The following is a 27179-nucleotide window of genomic DNA, read 5'->3' on the forward strand; positions in this document are numbered from 1 at the left end:
CAGTACTGTTATAGGCACCGACTAAATTCCGTCTGTACTACCGGGTATCGATTTACGTCAAATCCAACGGTGCCATATTTCGACACCTTTGATGCATGTGACGTCAAGTCCGGTTGCAGACTAAACTATGAGCTCAAGTAAATAATCACTCAAACAGTACTGAGAGTGGACTCAGCAAAACTCCCTCTAAGTAATGTAACTTTTCAACCCCAACAAAGCAAGTATGCTTGGTAAAAGCTCCAGACTGGAGAAACTGATCAGGCGGGCTGGCTCTACGATCGGAATTAAACTGGACTCACTGTTGACAGTGGCAGAGAAGAGGACTGTGGAAAAACTAGTGAGCATCCTGGATAACGCTATTCACACTCTGCATATCGTTATCAGTAGCGAGAGGAGCCTGTTCAAAGCTAAACTGCTTCATCCCAAGTGCAGGACTAATAGACTAAAAACACTCCTTTGTCCCACACCATCAGACTGTACAACTCCTCTCTGGGGGCGGGGGTACGAGGATGACAAAGGATGCAAAACAATAACAGTGCAGTACTTTTTCATAACATGGTCACTGCAGCCTAGTTTCTCTAGTTATATTCTTATTTTACTGTTATATATTTAGTCTCATTGTTGCTTTTTATTCTTATTGTAATATTTTTCTATTTTGTTTCCATTTATACCCCCATTATTTACTTATTTTTACTTTTTAAATTCGATCTGAATTCTGTACTCTGCTGCTGGAATTTTAATTTTCCTGAGGAGAACTCTACTAAAGGAATATTAAAGTACTATCCATCTATCCATCTATCTATTTATCTGTCCATCTATCTATCTATCTAAAAAGCAATCTGGATGAAAATTAAAGCTGGGCAATATAGGAAAAAAATCATATCATATTTTTTTTAATATCTGTTGATATCAATATGTATCACATCGCTAATAAGTGAGATGTGGCGTCTGTAATAATGAAAACCGCGGTAAAAACATTTGATGGTTAGTATTATCGTATTAATTTAAAAGGATCGAAAAAACGTGATTCATAACCACACTTTAAAAACCCTTTAGACCAGTGGTTCTTAACCTTGTTGGCGGTACCGAACCCCACAAGTTTCATATGCACATTCACCGAACCCTTCTTTAGTGAAAAATAAAATGTCGTTTTTTTTTTCAAATTCAAGACAAAGTTGTATGTTTTTTGTAACACTTCAGTATTGGGGAACATATTCTAAGTAACAAAGACTTAATTTAGAGTTATTTGGACACCAGGGGAACATATTCTAAGTAATAGAGACTTAATTAAGAGTTATTTGGTTAGGGTTAGGGTTATAATAAGGCCATGCCGAATAAGGCATTAATTAGTACTTAATGACTAGTTAAGAGCCAATATGTTACTAATTTGAATGTTAATAAGCAACTAATTAATGATGAATGTGTTCCCCATACTAAAGTGTAACCATATTTTTTTTACTGGTGAACAAAATGAACCATGCATGAACATCACCTTGTTCAAACAACAAAACTAAGGCAGTACATAAACTCACAAAGAATTACACACCTGCAAATCAGTCAGCTGTTGACGTATCTGTAATATGCCAACAGGGAGAAGTTTGTTTTTACACGAAGAGTCGGGTGTGTTATAACCTCCGCCGAACCCCTGAGATTGACTCACCGAACCCCTAGGGTTCAATCGAACCCTGGTTAAGAACCACTGCTTTAGACCGACGAGCATTAGCTAGCTATCTATCTTGAATGCTAACATGAACACAAGAGCCATTAACGTCATTCCCCATTAAGAAAGGTCATACCCTGATTTACAAACACATTACTGTCTAAACTACTAAGATATTCACAATGAATATAGTCGAGTCGACACAGACAAAGGTGTCTTTAACAGGAAGTAAACTCGCATTCGGGGAGTAAAAAAAAAACTGACGACCTATTTTGATTTTTTTTTTTTAACTAAAATATTTACAAATTAAAATGGAAGATATGAGATAGTCTCGAGCGACCCCGAAAGGGAAAAGCAGTAGAAAATGTATATTATATATATATATATACATATATATATATATATATATATATATATATATATGTATATATATATATACAAACAAACCCTGTTTCCATATCAGTTGGGAAATTGTGTTAGATGTAAATATAAACAGAATACAATGATTTGCAAATCATTTTCAACCCATATTCAGTTGAATATGCTACAGACACAACATTATAGATGTTCAAACTGATACTTTTTTTTTTTTTCAAATAATCATTAACTTTAGAATTAGAGGCCAGCAACACGTGACAAAGAAGTTGGGAAAGGTGGCAATCAATACTGATAAAGTTGAAGAATGCTCATCAAACACTTATTTGGAACATCCCACAGGTGTGCAGGCTAATTGGGAACAGGTGGGTGCCATGATTGGGTATAAGAAACAGCTTCCCAAAAAATGCTCAGTCTTTCACAAGAAAGGATGGGGCGAGGTACACCCCTTTGTCCACAACTGTGTGAGCAAATAGTCAAACAGTTTAAGAACAACGTTTCTCAAAGTGCAATTGCAATAAATTTAGGGATTTCGACATCTACGGTCCATAATATCATCAAAAGGTTCAGAGAATGGCCGGAAACCAACATTGAATGACCGTGACCTTTGTATCGAAAACCGACATCAATCTCTAAAGGATATCACCACATGGGCTCAGGAACACTTCAGAAAACCACTGTCACTAAATACAATTTGTCGCTACATCTGTACGTGCAAGTTAAAGCTCTACTATTAAAAGTGAAAGCCATTTATCAACAACATCCAGAAACACCGCCGTCTTCTCTGGGCCCGAGATCATCTAAGATGGACTCATGCAAAATGGAAAAGTGTTCTGTGGTCTGACGAGTCCACATTTCAAATTGTTTTTGGAAATATTCGACATTGTGTCATCCCGACTAAAGGGGAAGGGAACTATTCAGACTGTTATCGATGCAAAGTTCAAAAGCCAGCATCTGTGATGGTATGGGGGTGCATTAGTGCCCAAGGCATGGGTAACTTACACATCTGTGAAGGCACCATTAATGTTGAAAGGTACATACAGGTTTTGGTTTCAACATATGCTGCCATCTAAGCGCCGTTTTTTTCATGGACGCACCTGCTTATTTCAGCAAGACAATGTCAAGCCACATACAGCACGTGTTACAACAGCGTGGCTTCGTAAAAAAAGAGTGCGGGTACTTTCCTGGCCCACCTGCAGTCCAGACCTGTCTCCCATCGAAAATATGTGGAGCATTATGAAGCGTAAAATACGACAGCGGAGACCCCGGACTGTTGAACGACTGAGCTCTACTAAAAAGAAAAATGGGAAAGAATTCCACTTTCAAAGCTTCAACAATTAGTTTCCTCAATTCCCAAATATTTATTGAGTGTTGTTAAAGGAAAAGGTGATGTAACACAGTTAAGTTAATTAAGTTAAGAAAATTAATTACTATTTGCAAAAAAAGTAAAGGTTATGAGTTTGAACATCAAATATCTTGTCTTCATAGTACATTCAATTGAATATGGGTTGAAAAGGATTTGCAAATCATTGTATTCCGTTTGTATTTACATCTAACACAGTTTCCTAACTCACATGGAAACAGGGTTTGTATGACAATGCTGTTTAGACAAACACACAAATGCTCTGCTCTGCTATTTTCTTCTGACCTTGGAAGAGTTGCTTGTGTATGTCCTGATACTTCACTTCTTCCTGCACACGAGCCTGGCAATGGAAGAGTGTTTAATTCCCTATTATTTGGATGAACTTTGAAAAAAATGGACACAGCATTCGCATGATAAACCCGACTATCCGTGTGAAACAACAAATTGAAGAAAACAAGATATAGTTGCTTATGCGGACAAAAAATACATGCGCATATATTATTTGCACATGCTCGCTGAAGCCTCATTTAACACAATTTGTGTGTGGTGGAGTAAGATGCTTTATGCATGGCTTGGCAAAGTAAATAAAGAAAGTACATTTCAGTGTCCGGGCTGCTTTAGCAATACCATACGCTTATATAAGAAGGAATGCAAAACCACTTCAACATTACATAGAAAACCCTGAAAAGGGTGGGCAGCTGCATGTCTCCAGGTCACTATTCTCCGTGTGAGTGACAGAAGGAAAAGCTCCGACTCACACGGGTCATTTGGCACCGCCTTATCCATTGCATACATGCTAAGTCTTATACCCAGGGATCCAGGGTTGTACACATGACCGCCAAAAGGTGGCGCCAGTTGACTATCTATACAAATGAGTCCGAGCTTTTCCTCCAGTCACTCACGCGTCCAGCCCTGGAGAGATGCAATCGTGACACAAGAAGGAATGTGCCTGTAAGGTTGCTGGCCAGTTAGCAAGAAATATTGAAAACATGATTCAATTATTTTTTTCTTGCCACATGCCAAATGTTTACACACTAAGCATTACATAAGAAAAAATATATAAATACATACTGTACATAAACAAATAATTAATAAAAAAAACAACAACAAATATAATTTTTTTATAAATATATATCATCTATTCTGTGATGGCCCTGTGTTGAAGTGGCGAATTGTCCAGGGTGTACCCCATCTTCCGCCCTATTGTAGCTGAGAAAGGCTCCAGCATCCCCCGCGACCCCGAAGGGAATAAGCGGTAGAAAATGGATGGATGGACATGAATTAATCATTAATAAAAACTAACAACAAACATATATATTTGTAATACATCTATTGTCATCATCTATTAATATACATAAATACACATCCATCCATCCATCCATTTTCTGCCGCTTATTCCCGTTCGGGGTCGCGGGGGGCGCTGGCGCCTATCTCAGCTACAATCGGGCGGAAGGCGGGGTACACCCTGGACAAGTCGCCACCTCATCGCAGGGCCAACACAGATAGACAGACAACATTCACACTCACATTCACACACTAGGGCCAATTTTAGTGTTGCCAATCAACCTATCCCCAGGTGCATGTCTTTGGAAGTGGGAGGAAGCCGGAGTACCCGGAGGGAACCCACGCATTCACGGGGAGAACATGCAAACTCCACACAGAAAGATCCCGAGCCTGGATTTGAACCCAGGACTGCAGGACCTTCGTATTGTGAGGCAGACGCACTAACCCCTCTGCCACCGTGAAGCCCTATAAACCTATATATACATATTATACACATATATACCTATATATAAATATTGATACACATATTTAAAATATTTTTAAGCAGTCTATGAAAGGAGAGTGAGTGGTGTGAAAGTTCAACCCTATTTCCCCACAAAAGTGTAGAAGATAGAGTACATACTGCTACAGATGGAGGTGGAAGATCAGGAACTTGTTCCCAATGCTGGTCATCCAAATACGGGATAGCAGACCTCAGAGTCAGAGCCCACAGACGCTCCGCAGCGGAAAGGTCCTTCGTGTTCCACCATGCCGATCCACGACCTGCCAATCTTCAAAACAGATTCAACATGACAACCTAAAGATTTAGCTCTAATTAAAATGCAACTCTGCCAAATTAAAATCCTCATCGTTTGTTCAGCATAGTGATGCATCGGCGCAAGCGTCGAGCTCGTAGAGCAAAACCCTAAGTCGGTGCGCGTACCGCTTTTCGAATGTCACGTGACCGATTATGAGCTGTTTCGGTCACGTGACCGATACGCGAACTGTGTCGCACTGGCGCCTGCGCGCCAAACTGTGTTTATAAGGAAGCGCATCTGTCAACGAGATGCTGCTGCCAACAGAATCGCCGCACTTCTGTCGTTGGTAATTTGTGATTTATCGTCGTCGGAGATCATTTCCGCCGTGTGGGAATATTTTGATCATATATCGGAAAAAAAGGTATTTGTGTTCAAATCCTTGTCGTTTCATCCTGTTTTCTCAAAGTTTACAGCATTTTCCCACCCACATAACCATCCGATCGGTAACATTAAAAAGCGGTAATAAATTGCAATTTAGTAAACTAAACCGGCCGTATTGGCATGTGTTGCAATGTTAATATTCCATCATTGATATATAAACCTGGGGTCACCAACGCGGTGCCCGCAGGCACCAGGTAGCCCGTAAGGACCAGATGAGTCGCCCGCTGGCCTGTTCTAAAAATAGCTCAAATAGCAGCACTTACCAGTGAGCTGCCTCTATTTTTTAAATTGTATTTATTTAGTAGCAAGCTGGTCTCGCTTTGCTCGACATTTTTAATTATAAGAGAGACAAAACTCAAATAGAATTTGAAAATCCAAGAAAATATTTTAAAGACTTGTTCTTCACTTGTTTAAATAAATACATTTCCATCCATCCATTTTTTACCGCTTATTCCCTTTCGGGGTCGCTGGCGCCTATCTCAGCTACAATCGGGCGGAAGGCAGGGTACACCCTGGACAAGTTGCCACCTCATCGCAGGGCCAACACAGATAGACAGACAACATTCACACTCACATTCACACACTAGGGCCAATTTAGTGTTGCCAATTAACCTATCCCCATGTGCATGTCTTTGGAGGTGGGAGGAAGCTGGAGTACCCGGAGGGAACCCACGCATTCATTTTTTTAATTTGCTTCTTATAACTTTCAGAAAGACAATTTTAGAGAAAAAATACAACCTTAAAAATTATTTTAGGATTTTAAAATACATTTACCTTTTTACCTTTTAAAATCCTTCCTCTTCTTTCCTGACAATTTAAATCAATGTTCAAGTATTTTTTTTATTGTAAAGAACAATAAATACATTTTAATTTAATTCTTCATTTTAGCTTCTGTTTTTTCGATGAAGAATATTTGTGAAATATTTCTTCAAACTTATTATGATTAAAATTCATAAAAATCCTATTTCAAAGTGTATTTTAACCTTTTTAAAACATGTCATCAAAATTCTAAAATTAATCTTAGTCAGGAAAAATTACTTATGATGGTCCATAAATTATTTTTTTAATTTCTTCAAAAAGATTCAAATTAGCAAGCTTTTCTCTTAATTTTTTTCGGTTGAATTTTGAATTTTAAAGAGTCGAAATTGAAGATAAACTATGTTTCAAAATTGTATTTTAATTTTTTTCTTGTTTTCTCTTCTTTTAAACCGTTCAACTAAGTGTTTTTTTTTCATCATTTATTCGCTACAAAAAACCTTTCGTAAAAGGAAAAAAAATGTACGACGGAATGACTGACAGAAATACCCATTTTTGTATATATATATAGATTTATTTTTTGAAGGTAAATTGAGCAAACTGGCTATTTCTGGCAATTTATTTAAGTGTGTATCAAACTGGTAGCCCTTTGCATTAATCAGTACCCTAGACGTAGCTCTTAATTTCAAAAAGATTGGTGACCCCTGATATAAACTATCAGACTGCGTGGTCGGTAGTAGTGGGTTTCAGTAGGCCTTTAAACAAGTTGAAAAACTTATTCGGGTGTTACTATTTAGTGGTCAATTGTACGGAATATGTACTGTACTGTGCAATCTACTAATAAAAGTTTCAATCAATCAATCATGTTCACATTATTTATTGACTGTATCTAAAAAAGATAAAAATATATTTTTTATTTAAATGAAGGGATGAAATAATCCTAAATGAAATACAATGACTTGGTTTATATTATTGCAGGGGTCACCAACGCGGTGCCCGCGGGCACCAGGTAGCCCGTAAGGACCAGATGAGTAGCCCGCTGGCCTGTTCTAAAAATAGCTCAAAGAGCAGCACTCACCAGTGATCTGCCTCTATTTTTTAATTGTATTCATTTACTAGCAAGCTGGTCTCGCTTAGCTCGACATTTTTAATTCATAGAGAGACAAAACTGAAATAGAATTTGAAACTCCAAGAAAATATTTCACTTCACTTGTTTGAATAAATTCATGTTTTGTTTTTTTACTTTGCTTCTTATAACTTTCAGAAAGACAATTTTAGAGAAAAAATACACCCTTAAAAATGATTTTAGGATTTTTAAACACATAAACATGTTTACCGTTTAAATTCCTTCCTCTTCTTTCCTGACAATTTAAATCAATGTTCAAAGTAGTTGTTTGAATAAATTCATGTTTTGTTTTTTTACTTTGCTTCTTATAACTTTCAGAAAGACAATTTTAGAGAAAAAATACACCCTTAAAAATGATTTTAGGATTTTTAAACACATAAACATGTTTACCGTTTAAATTCCTTCCTCTTCTTTCCTGACAATTTAAATCAATGTTCAAGTACATGGAGTTTGCATGTTCTCCCCGTGAATGCGTGGGTTCCCTCCGGGTACTCCGGCTTCCTCCCACTTCCAAAGACATGCACCTGGGGATAGGTTGATTGGCAACACTAAATTGGCCCTAGTGTGTGAATGTGAGTGTGAATGTTGTCTGTCTATCTGTGTTGGCCCTGCGATGAGGTGGCGACTTGTCCAGGGTGTACCCCGCCTTCCGCCCGATTGTAGCTGAGATAGGCGCCAGCGCCCCCCGCGACCCCGAAAGGGAATAAGCGGTAGAAAATGGATGGATATTTTTTATTGTAAAGAATAATAAATACATTTTAATTTAATTCTTCATTTTAGCTTCTGTTTTTTCGATGAAGAATATTTGTGAAATATTTCTTCAAACTTATTATGATTAAAATAAAATAAAAATACTTTAATTTAATTCTTTATTTTAGCTTCTGTTTTTTCGATGAAGAAAATTTGTGAAATATTTCTTCAAACTTATTATGATTAAAATAAAATAAAAATACTCTGGCAAATCTACAAAAATCTTTGGAATCAAATTTAAATCTTATTTTTAAGTCTTAAATTTCTTTTAAAATGTTTGTTCTGAAAAATTTAGAAGAAATAATGATTTGTCTTTGTTAGAAATATAGCTTGGTCCAATTTGTTATATATTCTAACAAAATGTAGATTGGATTTTACCCTATCTAAAACATGTCATCAAAATTCTAAAATTAATCTTAATCTAGAAAAATTACTAATGATGTTCCATATTTTTTTTTTTTTTTTTTTCAAAAAGATCCGAATTAGCTACTTTTTCTCTTCCTTTTTTTCGGTTGAATTTTGAATTTTGAAGAGTCTAAATTGAAGATAAACTATGTTTCAAAATTTAATTTTCATTTTTTTCGTGTTTTCTCCTCTTTTAAACCGTTCAATTAAGTGTTTTTTTTCATCATTTATTCCCTACAAAAAACTTTCCGTAAAAGGAAAAAAAATGTACGACGGAATGACAGACAGAAATACTCATTTATATATATATATATATATATATATATATATATATATATATATATACATATATACATATATATATATATATATATATATATATATATATATATATATATATATATATGTATATATATATATATATATATATGCACATTTATTTATTAAAGGTAAATTGAGCAAATTGGCTATTTCTGGCAATTTATTTAAGTGTGTGTCAAACTGGTAGCCCTTCGCATTTATCAGTACCCAAGAAGTAGCTCTTGGTTTCAAAAAGGTTGGTGACCTTGTATTATTGTATATACTAGGTCATAAAATCAGTGTCAGTTGAGTCGGTCCATAGGTTGCCTGTAGGGATTTTTTAATGTCCAGCAGATGTCCGGATTTAGTGACACAGTATCAATACAGTTGTGCAATGTGTCGAAACGATACATGACGCTTCATCAAGCCATCACCAGTTCAGCAGTTTGTTCAGTCAATCGCAATCATGTCTCGATACTGCATGTGATATTATCCTTGTGTACAAGAGTTTGAGAAAACGTCGTGGTAAAGTTTACACCTACCTGGATATTTTAGTCTTCTTTGGCGCATCTTTTGTCTCCGAGAAGCCGCTGGGAATTATTTCTGCGTCATTTTGGACAAAAATGTGTTTTCGTTTACTAAAGTTTGACAAACGACTTTCAGCCATGTTTGAGCGGCTTCGAATGTTCCCGGCAGACAACTTCCGTGTTTGGGCTATGGCGTCACATGTTCCTGTCCAATCCGAAAGCAATGCTTTCAGAGGTAACGCCCACTCAGACGAGGCAGATTCAGCGCTCGATTCATAAACCGACAGGGAGATGAAACGAATTCAGGGGCGTCACTAGCTTTTAAGGACAGGGGGGCTTAGCCCCCAGGAGATGAACAGGATGTGAGCAAACGTAGCGCACGGGTACAAAACTTCACAAACGGCTAACAAAGACTTGGAAATTATTCTTTGTTATTATTATTATTATTATCATTACAGTCGGTTAAGGAAATCAAATATATATGGAAGTCTGAACAGAAGTGAGAAACGTTTATGTATACTGTAAGAAAGACTTGGAGTCCGTCTGCTGATCTGAAAAAGAGCCAAAGCTGTCTAAGAGCTGAGGGACCATCTTCAAAGTGCAATGCTGAAACAAATAATGTAAACAATAAATTGTAACTTCCAGGGTTTGACATTAATTATGTCCCGTCGTCCCGGGGACGGTAAAAAAAAAATGCACAGGACGATGGCTTTTAACCATTTTTTTCTTTTACTCTTTATGTATTTATTCATTTTACATTTTATGTTAAATGTCTTGGATTTTCCGCCCTCTGAAAATCCTATGAAATGTTTAATAAGACACCCTATAATAATAATACAACAGCTATTAATGTAACAAATCAATGCAATAAAACAAATATATTTTTAATTATGTTTTTTTCATTATTTAAACAATAGTATTCTATTTTATATAGATTCTACAAGAAACACAAAACTTAAAAACTAAATTACTTACAATTGCAGACACGAGGTTTTGTGCAGCTTGACCGCAGAGTTGAGAAGGAGCAAAGATCTTCAATATTTGGATGTGAAAATCACAAAGAAATCTTCTAGGGGAGAATAATGTCCCTACAGGTATTTGGTTTACAAACTTTCAGCCCCACGTAAAACAAAATTCAATAGCCACCACTGATTATGATGCATTCTCATTTTAGGCAAAATATAAGACAATACTCTCTTAACAGTATAACAGTAACCAGGAATAAGTCTTCAAGTAACAATATTCAAATACTAACTGTGTTGGGTAAGACAGACTTTGGTTTTATTCTGAATCCAGTGAAACAGGTTGGTGGTTTTAGCAGATTATAAAGACTTTCAGGTGTTTATATATGTTTAAGTATTTGGCAGACACTTTTATCCAAAGCAACATATATGAAAAATACATGATGGATGGATATAAAAAATCACTGTAAATTTGATCGTTTAAGGGAAGAATGTAATAGAAAATATCAATACAAAGTGTCAAGACAGAATAAACTCTCTGCTGTTGCAGCAACAGAGATACATTCTATTGGTCCGTAAGATATATAGATATCTAGTATATTCATACATTGTTTACATAGGATATACACATGTATATATAACCTAATCATATTGTTTCTTCAACTTAAAAATAGCTGACAGTTTTTTCCCCCTTCTGTGGGATTATTATTCCCAGTTTTGATCTTTGACGTCTGGTCACTTATAGCATATGAGAATATTCTATTACTATTAAGCAAACTATGAACACGCCAAAACATGTGTCCTTTATCATAGTTACATGTATGACAAAAAAGCGTGTGAAATTCAGTGCTTTTCAGTGAGATAAAATGCGCTGACAGTTCATTGCTCCTGCCAAAAGAATTGCACTGAGTGGAATGGATCACCACTCCAAGATGGCGGCCGCGCGTCTCGTCTCGTCAGCGCCAGTAGGTAGTAGCACTTCTTACGCTATGAATTGAGGGGAAACTGAGTGAATAATGACAGGTTGATTATATATAGATATGATTATTTATTTTAAACTCTTATTTGGGCCACTTTAAAATGAATATTTCGGGATGTATTTGTAACAAAAAAGAAAATAAATATAAATAAAATAAAATATAATGCCAAATTATTTAGGGGGGCTTAAGCATATTTTAGGGGGGCTTGAGCCCCCCTAAAATAGGCCTAGTGACGCCCCTGGCAACGATTACATAAATATATTTAATTTGTATACATTTCACGATGGCAGAGGGGTTAGTGCGGGCTTCACGGTGGCAGAGGGGTTAGTGCGTCTGCCTCACAATAGGAAGGTCCTGCAGTCCTTGGTTCAATTCCAGGCTCGGGATCTTTCTGTGTGGAGTTTGCATGTTCTCCCCGTAAATGCATGGGTTCGCTCCAGGTAATGCGGCTTCCTCCCACTTCCAAAGACATGCACCTGGGGATAGGTTAATTGACAACACTAAATTGGCCCTAGTGTGTAAATGTCTGTCTATCTGTGTTGGCCCTGCGATGAGGTGGCGACTTGTCCAGGGTGTACCCTACCTTTCGCCCGATTGTAGCTGAGATAGGCGCCAGTGCCCCCCGCGACCCCATAAGGGAATAAGCGGTAGAAAATGGATAAAATGGTATACATTTCAGCCTAAAATGTACTTCTTTTTCGGGCTTTAGGCTTAAGAATAGCATTGATATCCCCCAAAGTGCACACTATTTATTGACATTTTCCTTTCCGTGTGTTCTTTTTGGAATTCGGGGTCCAACTGGGGACATGGAACCCATTATTTACAGTGAATTCGTACACTCCTGATTTTACTCATACTCAATAATTATATCTAACTTACTAACAGTTGATATATGTTAAAAATATAAATATAAATATAAATAAAACATATGTTGATCACAAACATTAATTTTTATTTAGCACAAACCTCAGGCTTAGATAGTAGATGGATAGATAGTACTTTATTGATTCCTTCAGGAGAGTTCCTTCAGGAAAATTAAAATTCCAGCAGCAGTGTACAGAGTTGAGATCAATTTAAAAAAAAGTAAAAAGTAAATAATGGGGGTTTAAAAGGAAACAAAATAGAGAAATATTACAAAAAGAATAAAAACAATGGGAATAACAATATAACAGTAAAATAAGAATATAACAAGACAAAGTAGGCAGTAGTGACCATGTTATGAAAACGTATTGCACTGTTAATGTTTTGCATCCCCTGTCATCCTAATACCCCCCGTCCCCCGTCCCAGAGAGGAGTTGTACAGTCTAATGGCGTGTGGGACAAAGGAGTTTTTGAGTCTATTAGTCCTGCACTTGGGATGAAGCAGTCTAGCAGTGAACAGGCTCCTCTTGCTACTGATAACGCTATGCAGAGGGTGACTGGCATCATCCAGGATGCTCACTAGTTTGTCCACAGTCCTCTTCTCTGCCACCGTCACCAGTGAGTCCAGTAGGTCAGGTTGATTAGAAAAAATAGTGCATAGGAAGGGACTCATTAATAACTGACCCAAAAATACATTTACATATAATTATGAAATAAAAACACTAAATAAACCCAGTAAGGCGGCTCTGCGATGAGGTGGCGACTTGTCCAGGGTGCACCCTACTTCCACCCAATTGTAGCTGAGTTGAGTTTATACCAAAATGGATACATGGATGATACAGCAGAGGATTGGGAGAATATCCTGTGGTCAAAAGAAACCAAAATAGAACTTTTTGGTTTAAACTCAACTCGTCGTGTTTGGAGGAAGAAGAATACTGAGTTGCATCCCAAGAACACCACACCTACTGTGAAGCATGGGGGTGGAAACATCATGCTTTGGGGCTGTTTTTCTGCTAATGGGACTGGACGATTGATCCGTGTTAAGGATCAATTGTCCTATTTTGAGCCAAAACCTCCTTCCATTAGTGAGAGCTTTGAATGGTTGACCAAATACTTATTTTCCCCCACAAATAAATTCTTTAAAATTCCTACAATGTGCTTTCCTGGATTTTTTTTTCACATTCTGTCCCTCACAGTTGAATTGTACCTATTAGAGATGCGCGGTTTGCGGTCTCATAAACCGCAGGTCTGGCGGGTGACATGACGAAAAAATAGATTTTAATTAGATTCGGGCGGGTGGCGGTTGAACCATCCAGAAATATTTGATATACATGGTTCTGGGGTATCCTTTACCATTCACAGAGCCATTTAAGACCCATGTCATAAAGCAAAGAAGACAATAGGAGACGCTATTATTCTCTATAATGACTGCCGGCAGTCACAGAGATTATAAGTATTAGGGCGTGCTATGAAGCCATCGGCTTTGTCGCCTTCTACAACATGTACGATCTGCTTGTCAGTCCAGCATCATGTTGTGTGTGGCTTCCACATCAACACGCACACGACTGAAAGGCATACTGGGTGACACAGGGTACACTAATGGTTGTGATATAAACAATTTTACCCAGAATCCTTTGTATCCATGACACAACTGACTATTTTATACACCCCGCTAGCAGCAAACTCCGCCCTCCCCCTGCGTCGGTAAGGTGGGCGGGGTTGTGGGTGCGGGGGTGTAAAATATTATCAGGATCAGTCACGGATACAAAGGCTTCTGGGTATTTGTTGTGTTGCGTTTATGTTGTGTTACTGTGGGGATGTTCTCCTGAAATGTGTTTGTCAATCTTGTTTGGTGTGGCTTCACAGCGTGCCGCATATTAGTAAGTGTTAAAGTTGTTTATATCACAACCATCAGTGTACTCTGTATATATATATATATATAAATATATATATATATATATTTATATATATATATATATATATATATATATATAAAATGTTGTTGTTTTTTTCAAATTCAAGACAAAGTTATATGTTTTTTTTACTGGTGCACAAAATGAAGTGTGCATGAATATCACCTTGTTCAAAGAACAAAACCAACATAGTGCATGACTCACATCAAATTACACACCTGCAAATCAGATGGAATATTAGAGGAAACATTGTTTGGAGCTATCCATAATACGCCGATAAGGAGAAGTTTGAATTTACACGATGAGTCAGGTGTGTCTTAACCTCCGTGGCAGAGGGTCTGTCGGACCCCTAAGGCCGACTCACCGAACCCCTAGGGTTCGATCGAACCCAGGTTAAGAACCACTGGTTTAGACCGAGGTTTCAACGAGATGTACAGGTGCCGTTCTATCTTCTAGCCGTCCACAGCGTTTCTACTTATACGGATTTATCCTTAAAGGGGAACATTATCACCAAACCTATGCAAGCGTCAATATATACCTTGATGTTGCAGAAAAAAGACCATGTATTTTTGTAACCGATTTCCGAACTCTAAATGGGTGAATTTTGGCAAATTAAACTTTCTGTTTATCGGTCTTTTAGCGATGACGTCAGAACGTGACGTCACCGAGGTAACACACCCGCCATATTAATTTTCACATTACAAACACCGGGTCTCAGCTCTGTTATTTTCCGTTTTTTCCACTATTTTTTTGAACCTTGGAGACATCATGCCTCGTCGGTGTGATGTCGGAGGGTGTAACAACACTAACAGGGAGGGATTCAAGTTGTACCACTGGCAAGAAATCTGCCGCCAGACCCCCATTGAATGTACCAAAGTGTCTTCACATTTGACCGGCAATGCTAAGACAGACATGGCACAGAGATGTGTGGATAACCTGCAGATGCATTTGCAACGATCAAGTCAACGAAATCACAAAGCTGAGTTTTGTTGATGTTGTTGACTTATGTGCTACTCAGACATATTTGGTCACGGCATGACTGCCGGCTAATCGATGCTAACATGCTACGCTAATCGATGCTAACATGCTATTTACGCTAGCTATATGTACATTTGAAACTAGATACCCACATTTAATGCGAAACAAACACTTACCAATCGACGGATTTAAGTTGCTCCAGCAGGGGCGGTTCTAGGCATGCTTATGTGAGGGGGCAGTCAGAAATGTGAAGGGGGCATCATGTGTACACATCATGCTCCAGCACATTTTTTTTGTGCTTATAGTAACGATGCTTTCTTCATTGAAATGGGTCTATAGCTATGTATCCAACCCCAACCTGGAGTAGTGGATTGCACTTTGTCAGGCCTCTACCTTCAGACCTGTCCAACTTGGGTGTCCCACCTGAAGACTAAGCTCCAGCTGGTATAGCTCTTACGGTCACTGAGGCACGCAAACCCCCTGACCACAATAAGGTGGCAATCCCTCAGGAGGGTAACTGAAAAATAAAAATAAAAATAAATGAATAAAATAAAATAAAACATCCTTCATCCAGATTTTATCAACCAACAACATAACATTTATCCTAACTGGATGGCCTAACCCTCAAATAAATTTTGACCCAAAGTAGGACTTCACACACTACAGTCAATATTTACAAAACTGAAAGGTAGTCTGATGAATAATGATAAAAAAGAATCTCAAACCAATTTATAAAACAAAACATGGGCACTCGTCTGGGCACAAAATTCATTCACTGCAATGTATGTGTGTTGCCCACTTGCTTGTAAATTGATCAAAACGGCAGTGTTTTTGTTTTTAGGTGTCTTGGTCATATCAAATGAAACTTATAATTTGTTTATTAAAAAATGTAGATTGAAACATTAAAGGTTGACTATGTAGAATTACAAAAAAAACAACAGAAAAAGAATTCCAGCAGTCGATTGCCAGACCGTTGTTAAGTAAAACGGGCCGTTGCTAGGGACTCCGCTCTGAACAGAGGACAGCAGAGGAGGACTGCTAAGCAGGATATATACCTTATGTTTCATTTTTACCGTCATTAACAGCATCATAAATGACTTGTAGCTTGTTACAGAGACAGTGGAGGCTCTCTGCCTTCCAAACCACTGCTGCTCAGAGCCTCCGCTGTCACTGCTCTCGTCAAATTGTAAAAAAATAAAAAATAAAAAAATAAAAAAAGGAACTCAGTAGCACCGAAAGTCCGCGAGCATAAACGTGTTTATGACAGATAAGACTACACAAATACACCCATCCTAACAAGTATATGATAAATGTAGACAACTTTTCCTTTTCTTTTACTTTCATACTGCAACAGTGATTGGATGTTTACTGAGTGCTGAGGGGTGTGTGTCTGCTGCGCAGCCTGTGGAATGGTGAATACACGCACAGCGGAGGGAGGGATGAGAGGGAAGCCGACACTACTATATCGTGTGGGTCCCTTTTTCGGCGGATTTTTCCGCTGGTGCAGATAATTTTGTCAACTTGTAATGTAGTAATTTTGTGACTTTATTCAAATTTGCTTTCTCAAATTTTGATTTGAGGGGGCAATACATTTATTTAAGGGGGCAGAGCCCCCTCTTGCCCCTGCGTAGAGCCGGCCATGTGCTCCAGCGTCACAAGATGCGAAAGTCCTGATCGTTTGGTCTGCACATTTTACCGGCGATGCTAATAAGGCAGCCATGCTATGGGCCACTTCATTAGGTACACCCACGCTATGGCCGAATAGGGTCAATAGCTATTCGCTCAATAGCTTCAATTTCTTCTTCAATTTCGTTTTCGCTATCTGCCTCCATACTCCGACCATCTGTTTCAATACATGCGTAATCTGTTGAATCGCTTAAGCCGCTGAAATCCGAGTCTGAATCCGAGCTAATGTCGCTATATCTTGCTGTGGTAACCGCCATGTTGTTTGTATTGGCAGCCCTGTATGACGTCACAGGGAAATGGATAGTGGTTTCGAAGATAGCGAAAATAAGGCACTTTAAAGCTTTATTTAGGGATATTCGGGGACCGGTAGTTGGAACTGATTTTTATTGTTTTTAACCCTTTTGAAATTGTGATAATGTTCCCCTTTAAATACTCCTAGCAACTTTTGTAAGTTTTACAATATAACTTAAACAATTTTTACTCACTAAACCGTCCCATGTGTGATGTCTGTAGGAGTGTTTTCATGCATATCTGTACATGCTATCGAAATGTAATCAAGCCAGCGTCTTTAGCATTAGCTCGTATGCTAACACGTTTACAAGTGTCTGTGTCGGTATTATTAACTTATAATGGCATTCTTTTTGTATTCTTTCAGTTACGTAAATTCCCCAAAATATCACCATAGAGTTATTGAGTCTGTTTAGCTGATTGGAGAGCTAGCTTGCGCAGCCAGTGGGTCCACGACACTGACTTCTGTCTTGTTTAAACATCCATTTTACTGCCGTGTTACAAACCCCGTTTGGAAACAATTCAGGTATGTGAATAAAAACATATAAAAAATTTCCGTGTAAAAAACTAATTTCACAACGTATATTTCTGCGGCTTTTCGTCTAATATATAGAAAAACATGTTTTTTCTTCTGAATTTTGTGGCCGACCCTGATCAGGAGTTTCACCTGTCCACGTTTAAGGCCCATGAGGGTTTTTTGCTCCTGTGAGTGTTGCGCTGTCTGCACACCTTTTCACACAATTAGAAGGATGTTTACCTGCACATGGCCTTCCGTGTCCCGGGGTCACAGCAGGAGCAGCCGCACTGCACAGTGACAGCGGTGTTCATGAACAAAAACACGTTCATTCGGCCCTTTCAAGTCTTGAAAGGCATGTCAAACCAATTTACCTTACCTACTTTAATCACCACAATTACCTGGATTACCAAGAATTGTCTCTTCAACAAAAGGTCATGGTAAAGCTGTTTCTTGAGAGTAACCTCTCGTTCGTTCTAGCGCTGATGGTTCTCGGGGATGATGGGTCGGAGCAAAAAAAATAAAAATAAAATAAAAAACGTATTAACTTTATTAATAACCAAAAATCGAAAAACGAGCTGATACTTGGAAAGACAAAAACAGGAGTGTTCAAAGTGTTCCCAGCGAGTCCCGCATTCAGTAAAATTAAAGGATGCAATTTTATGCAAATGTATCGGACTCACTCTGATACGTTTTGTCCATTAACGATGTTAAAAGGCAACCATTGTAGGTCATTAAATGTTAAGCTATAATTTGGACAAAACAACCACATTAGCTCTGTGTTACAGGTGACAAAAGAAATTGGTTTAATATCTAATAAATAGGGTTGTCAAAAATAACAGGTTAACATGTGCAATTTATGATGAGAATCTTGCATTAGTCTTGCCGATTAATCATGCAATATATTTTACTCCTTTACCTTATAATCTATTCTAACAACACCAGTACAACAATATAGTCAAAGTATAACAATAACAGTGAAACGGCCTGGTACTGAAACCTTTTTTTTAATTAATTGAATTTTTCAAATTAAGTTAAATATACAAGCAACTAATACTAACTAATACATGTGGTAATCATGATTAATCCAAATTCAAAAGTGTGATTATTCTGATTTTATTTTTTTTAATTATCGTTTGAAAGGTCTACTAATAACATAGCTTGGTAATAATGAATTCATTTTATTTTTACAATCTGTCGAAGGCCGATTAAAAAAAAAGACCTCCGAGCCGAAAATTACTCTGGAGCCGCACTTTGAAAAACATGCACAGAGGGGTGTGAATCTTTGGACACCTAACAATTAGATCGGATTCCAATTCCTGGGGTGAAAATCCGATTCAGAATTTGTTTTTGATTCAACGCGATTCGAATCGATATTTGCAATGTAATATTTTGTGTAATATTCATAATGAAACTTATTCAAAACAGGTTGCAGTAAAGTAAAATGACTTACAAATATATATATACACACATGTATATATATACATGTAAATATATATATATACATATATATATGTATATATATAAATGTATATATATATATGTATATACATATATATATACATATAAATATATATATTTATATATATATATATATACATATATATATATAATTTATATGTATATATATAATTTATATACATATAGAATTTATATAATAATATATATATAATATATTATTATATAAATTTATATTATTAAATAAATAATATATAATAATATATATATAATTTATACTTATATTTATACTTATATATATATATATATATATATATATATATATAAAAAAGAAGTATAAATAAATAAATAGCTAAATAAAGCTACAAATTTGCTAGGTTGGCAACACAACACTGACCCCACCTGCTGCGTCTTCCTATTTCTGGCAGACCAGGTGTGTACAAGGTGTGCTAAGAAAAAGCTATGATGCCATCTACTGTAGGGAGTTGTAGCAACAAGGGAGTGTCTAACCTGTTTGTGGCGATCCAAATTTATCCATGGCGGGCTGCCATCAATAAATAAACTTACAAAAAACTCTGACGTGATGGTTCGGAATGGAACAATAAAATCATGTTATTAGATGTATATATGTATAAATAAAATAAATATATATATACTATATGTATAGATAAACAAATGTTATAAATATACATATTCAAATATATACATATACACACATCCATGTATATATATATGTATATATATTAAGTTTTTGATGAATATATTCAGAATATTTAATAATTACTTGTGTAAATGAAAAAATATATATGTATTAATATATGTATGAATAAAACAAATATATGTAAATTTATATACATATATATACTGTATATATATATATATATATATATATATATATATATATATATATATATATATATATATATATATATATATAACTTTACACACGCGCACATTGCCCGTCTCCTTAAAAGGGGTGGGGGGTCGCATTAATATACAACGAAAACTTTAACCTTAGTCCTAACATAAATAATAAATATCAATCAATCAATCAATCAATGTTTACTTATATAGCCCTAAATCACTAGTGTCTCAAAGGGCTGCACAAACCACCACGACATCCTCGGTAGGCCCACATAAGGGCAAGGAAAACTCACACCCAGTGGGACATCGGTGACAATAATGATCCAGTGGGACGTCTGTGACAATAATGATTATGAGAACCTTAGAGAGGAGGAAAGTATATATCGTTTGAGGTGCTTACTATGAGGTCTGTCACACCGCTGCCTCTACACCTGGCTGTTATCTACCGCCCCCCAGGGCCCTATTCGGACTTTATCAATGAATTCTCAGAGTTCGTTGCTGATCTAGTGACGCACGCCGATAACATAATCATAATGGAGGACTTTAATATCCATATGAATACCCCATCGGACCCACCGTGCGTAGCGCTCTAGACTATAATTGATAGCTGTGGTCTTACACAAATAATAAATGAACCCAAGCATCGCAACGGTAATACGATAGACCTAGTGCTTGTCAGGGGTATCACCGTTTCCAAAGTTATGATACTCCCGTGTACTAAAGTATTGTCCGATCATTACCTTATAAAATACGAGGTTCAGACGCATGTTCATCAAACTAATAGTAATAATAACTGCTATAGCAGCCGCAACATTAATACGGCCACAATGACAACTCTTGCTGGCCTACTGCCCTCGGTAATGGCACCATTCCCAAAGTATGTGGGCTCTATTGATAACCTCACTAACAACTTTAACGACGCCCTGCGCGAAACCATTGATAACAAAGCACCGCTAAAGTTGAAAAAGGTTCCAAAAAAGCGTACCCCGTGGTTTACAGAAGAAACTAGAGCTCAGAAATTATTATGTAGAAAGCTAGAACGCAAATGGCGCACGACTAAACTTGAGGTGCACCATCAAGCATGGAGTGATGGTTTAATAACTTATAAACGCATGCTTACCTTAACTAAAGCTAAATATTACTCAAATCTCATCCACCGTAATAAAAACGATCCCAAATTTTTGTTTAGTACGGTAGCATCGCTAACCCAACAAGGGACCCCTTCCATTAGCTCCACCCACTCAGCTGATGACTTTATGCAATTCTTTAGTAAGAAAATTGAAGTCATTAGAAAGGAGATTAAAGACAATGCGTCCCAGCTACAACTGGGTTCTATTAACACTGATACGATTGTATATACGGCGAATATTGCCCTACAAAATAGTTTCTCTCGTTTTGATGAAATAACATTAGAGGAATTGTTACAACGTGTAAATGGAATAAAACAAACAACATGTTTACTTGACCCTCTTCCTGGGAAACTGATCAAGGAACTATTTGTATTATTAGGTCCATCAGTGCTAAATATTATAAACTTATCACTTTCCTCGGGCACTGTTCCCGTAGCATTCAAAAAAGCGGTTATTCATCCTCTTCTTAAAAGACCTAACCTCGATCCTGACCTCATGGTAAACTACCGACCAGTGTCTCACCTTCCATTTATTTCAAAAATCCTCGAAAAAATTGTTGCGGAGCAGTTAAATGAACACTTAGCGTCTAACAATCTATGTGAAACCTTTCAATCCGGGTTCAGGGCAAATCACTCCACGGAGACAGCCCTCGCAAAAATGACTAATGATCTATTGCTAACGATGGATTCTGATGCGTCATCTATGTTGCTGCTCCTCGATCTTAGCACTGCTTTCGATACCGTCGATCATAATATTTTATTAGAACGTATCAAAACACGAATTGGTATGTCAGACTTAGCCCTGTCTTGGTTTAACTCTTATCTTACTGATAGGATGCAGTGTGTCTCCCATAACAATGTGACCTCGGACTACGTTAAGGTAACGTGTGGAGTTCCCCAGGGTTCGGTCCTTGGCCCTGCACTCTTCAGCATCTACATGCTGCCGCCAGGTGACATCATACGCAAATACGGTGTTAGCTTTCACTGATGACACCCAACTCTACATGCCCCTAAAGCTGACCAACACGCCGGATTGTAGTCAGCTGGAGGCGTGTCTTAATGAAATTAAACAATGGATGTCCGCTAACTTTTTGCAACTCAACGCCAAACAACGGAAAAGCTGATTATCGGACATGCTAGACACCGACCTCTATTTAATAATACAACTCTAACATTTGACAACCAAACAATTAAACAAGGCGACACGGTAAAGAATCTGGGTATTATCTTCGACCCAACTCTCTCCTTTGAGTCAAACATTTAAAAGCGTTACTAAAACGGCCTTCTTTCATCTCCGTAATATCGCTAAAATTCGCTCCATTCTGTCCACTAAAGACGCTGAGATCATTATCCATGCGTTTGCTACGTCTCGCCTCGACTACTGTAACGTATTATTTTCGGGTCTCCCCATGTCTAGCATAAAAGATTACAGTTGTTACAAAATGCGGCTGCTAGACTTTTGACAAGAACAAGAAAGTTTGATCACATTACGCCTGTACTGGCTCACCTGCACTGGCTTCCTGTGCACTTAAGATGTGACTTTAAGGTTTTACTACTTACATTTAAAATACTACACAGTCTAGCTCCATCCTATCTTGCCGATTGTATTGTACCATATGTCCCGGCAAGAAATCTGCGTTCAAAGGACTCCGGCTTATTAGTGATTCCCAAAGCCCAAAAAAAGTCTGCGGGCTATAGAGCGTTTTCATTTCGGGCTCCAGTACTCTGGAATGCCCTACCGGTAACAGTTCGCTTGGGATGTTTTCCTGCTGTCTCCGCTGTGAACGGGACTCTCGCTGCTGTGTCGGATCCGCTTTGGACTGGCATCTCGCGACTGTGTGGATCCATTATGGATTAAACTTTCACAGTATCATGTTAGACCCCGCTCGACATCCATTGCTTTCCTCCTCTCCAAGGTTCTCATAGTCATCATTGTCACCGACGTCCCACTGGTTGTGAGTTTTCCTTGCCCTTATGTGGGCCTACCGAGGATGTGGTAGTGGTTTGTGTTGTGGTTTGTGCAGCCCTTTGAGACACTAGTGATTTAGGGCTATATAAGTAAACATTGATTGATTGATTGATACATATATTTATATGTATATATATATATAAATTTACATATATTTGTTTTATTCATACATATATTAATCCATATATATTTTCATTTACACCAGTAAATATTAATTATTCTGAATATATTCATCAAAAACTTAATATATATAGATATATATATGCACATATGTATATATTTATATATGTATATATAACATTTGTTTATATATATATATATATATATATATATATATATACATATATATATATATATATATATATATATATATATATATATATATATATATATATATATATATATATATATATATATATATATATACATATATATATATATATATATATATATATATATATATGTAGAGAGAGAGATGGGGCTTCACGGTGGAAGAAGGGTTAGTCCGTCTGCCTCAAAATACAAAGTTCCTGCAGTCCTGGGTCCAAATCCAGGCTAGGGATCTTTCTGTGTGGAGTTTGCATGTTCTCCCCGTAAATGCAAGGGTTCCCTCTGGGTACTCCGGTTTCCTCCCACTTCCAAAGAAATGCACCTGGGGATAGGTTGATTGATAGGGCTGCGAATCTTTTGGTGTCCCACGATTCGATTCAATATCGATTTTTGGGGTCACGATTCGATTCAAAATAAATAAATAAAAATTCAGTTCAACACAATTTTCGATTCAAAAACAATTTTTTCCTGATTTAAAAGGATTTTCTATTCATTCAATACATAGGATTTGAGCAGGATCTACCCCAGTCTGCTGACATGCAAGCAGGGTAGTAGATTTTTGTAAAAAGCTTTTATAATTGTAAAGGACAATGTTTTATCAGCTAATTGCAATAATGTAAATTTGTTTTAACTATTAAACGAACCAAAAATATGACTTATTTTATCTCTGTGAAAATATTGGACACAGTGTGTTGTCAAGCTTATGAGATGCGATGCAAGTGTAAGCCACTGTGACACTATTGTTCTTTTTTTTAATTTTTATAAATGTGTAATGATAATGTCAATGAAGGTTTTTAATCAATCAATCAATCAATGTTTACTTATATAGCCCTAAATCACTAGTGTCTTAAAGGGCTGCACAAACCACAACGACATCTTCGGTAGGCCCACATAAGGGCAAGGAAAACTCACACCCAGTGAGACGTCGGTGACAATGATGACTATGAGAACCTTGGAGAGGACGAAAGCAATGGATGTCGAGCGGGTCTAACATGATACTGTGAAAGTTCAATCCATAATGGATCCAACACAGCCGCGAGAGTCCAGTCCAAAGCGGATCCAAAACAGCAGCGAGAGTCCCGTTCACAGCGGAGCCAGCAGGAAACCATCCCAAGCGGAGGCAGATCAGCAGTGCAGGGATGTCCCCAGCCGATACACAGGCAAGCGGTCCATCCTGGGTCCCGACTCTGGACAGCCAGTACGTCATCCATGGCCACCGAATCGGACCGGACCCCCTCCACAAGGGAGAGTGGGACATAGGAGGAAAAGAAAAGAAACGGCAGATCAACTGGTCTAAATATCACAGATATGCTGAAACTATAACTAATATTGATACTGTTGTTGAAAATATTCATTTTTGTCTCACTACTTTTGGTTTGTTCTGTGTCGTGTTTGTGTCTCCTCTCAATTGCTGTTTAATGCAGTTCTGAGTGTTGCTGGGTCAGGTTTGGTTTTGGAATTGGATTGCATTGTTGTGATATTGCTGTGTATTGTTTTGTTGGATTGATAAAAAAAAATAAAAAATAAAAAAAAATTTTTGGGGAAAATTGGCACCAACATCCCCCACGACCCCAAAGGGAATAAGCGGTAGAAAAATGGATGGATGGATGGATTCTGAATTCCACAACATGAGAATCGCGATTCGAAATCGAATCATTTTTTCCCACACCCCTATTGATTGGCAACACTAAATTGGCCGAAGTGTGTGAATGGGAGTGTGAATGTTGTCTGTCTATCTTTGTTGGCCCTGCGATGAGGTGGCAACTTGTCCAGGGTGTACACCGCCTTCCGCCCGATTGCAGCTGAGATAGGCACCAACGTCCCCCGCCACCCCAAAGGGAATAAGCGGTAGAAAATGGATGGATTGATGGATTCCGAATCCCACAACGTGAGAATCGCGATTCGAATTCAAATCGTTTTTTTTCCCACACCCCTATTGATTGGCAACACTAAATTGGCCCAAGTGTGTGAATGGGGAGTGTGAATGTTGTCTGTCTATCTGTGTTGGCCCTGCGATGAGGTGGCAACTTGTCCAGGGTGTACGCCGCCTTCCGCCCGATTGTAGCTGAGATAGGCACCAACGTCCCCCGCCACCCCAAAGGGAATAAGCGGTAGAAAATGGATGGATGGATGGATTCTGAATCCCACAACCCTGAGAATCGCGATTCAAATTCGAATCGATTTTTTCCCACACCCAATTTAGAGTTGCCAATCAACCTATGCCCAGGTGCATGTTTTTGGAGGTGGGAGGAAGCCGTAGTACACGGGGAGGACATGCAAACTCCACACAGAAAGATCCCGAGCCCGGGATTGAACTCGGGACTACTCAGGACCTTTGTATTGAGAGGCACATGCTTCTTCCACCATGCTGCCCATAAGTAAATATATTAATAACAATAAATATATATATATGTATAAATAAATGAAAAAGATATATGAATGTGTATTTAAGTTTATATATACTTTGGATCGTATAGTTGTGTAAATGTAAGTGTGAATGGCGACCGTTCCGGTGTGTACTTTCCCCGTTGTCAGCAGCTCACCTGTGACTTGGATGCTTTAGTCTGTGAGTTTTACAGGTTTTTACAATGTTTCTGTTTGACTCATCAGCAGAGCGGCGAGAGTTGTTAGCTTTATGAGGCTGACGAGAATAAGCGTCATGTAAATACAATCAATGGCACCACGTCTTGTGTGTACGTTATGGGTGCAGTCATTTCCTCTCTCACAAAGTCGTCAGGCAACAATCACACCCACATTCCGGCCTGTAGAAAATCAAACCAGTCCTAGAAAGCGGCGGCAGCCGCCTATAACCTTTGACCCAGTTAATGTATTGATTCAGGTTCTTGGATAGCTTCGGGGGGGAAAAAGACAGTAAACATTGCCTGTCTTGTATTTCTTGCGATGAAATAATAAAGACATCATCGCCATGGCAGCAGAACACCAAACAGCTTCACGTGGGATGATGACATCATGCTTGTTTCCTGGCGCTGCTTGTCTTTTTCACAGAGAAGCACCATTGACCACAGGACCAGGCTCTGCTCGCTTCACTCCAAACCCAGAAAAATACGAGAAATCAGCTTATGTCAGCTCTTACCAAACGATGTATTTAAAGGGGAAGGTTCACAAATAATTTGGTTTCCTTTTTACCTAAACTCCACTTTCTACTTGGTCTTGTCCTCCCAGTTGGCGCAACTTTCTCTTGTCTTTTTCCATTACATAATTGTAGCCACGCTACACAGGGCCTGAAGCAAATACAGCTCAGAAATCATCGCTGTTATGATCGTGTGATTGTCCAAGCATTCACACCTATAACATTCTACACTAAAAATTATCTAAATATCATTATTATTAATATTATTGTGTGGAAGTCCAAGCATTCACACATAAGATTCTACACCCACAATCTTGTAGTTATTATTATTATTTTGTGAAAGTCCAAGCATTCACACATATAATATTCTTCATCAAAAACATATATCTATTATTATTATTATTATTATTATTATTATTATTATTATTATTA

At 37.7% G+C, this 27179-nt stretch overlaps 1 protein-coding gene across 1 annotated transcript in view; it reads right to left on the reverse strand.

Annotated features, from left to right (window-relative positions):
- Positions 1-9913, reverse strand: part of si:ch73-70k4.1 (Fanconi anemia core complex-associated protein 20) — a 38388-nt gene extending 28475 nt beyond the window's left edge. Inside the window, exons 1-2 of the mRNA XM_061903118.1 lie at positions 9740-9913; positions 5305-5452 (exon numbers count right to left, since the gene is read on the reverse strand). Of these exons, the coding sequence (XP_061759102.1) occupies positions 5305-5452; positions 9740-9864 (273 nt within the window). The 5' untranslated portion in view covers positions 9865-9913. The remainder of the gene's footprint in view (positions 1-5304; positions 5453-9739) is intronic.
- Between the last annotated feature and the right edge of the window lie 17266 nt (positions 9914-27179).

Source organism: Nerophis ophidion, linkage group LG06, assembly GCF_033978795.1.
Source record: "Nerophis ophidion isolate RoL-2023_Sa linkage group LG06, RoL_Noph_v1.0, whole genome shotgun sequence".
NCBI lineage: Eukaryota > Metazoa > Chordata > Actinopteri > Syngnathiformes > Syngnathidae > Nerophis > Nerophis ophidion.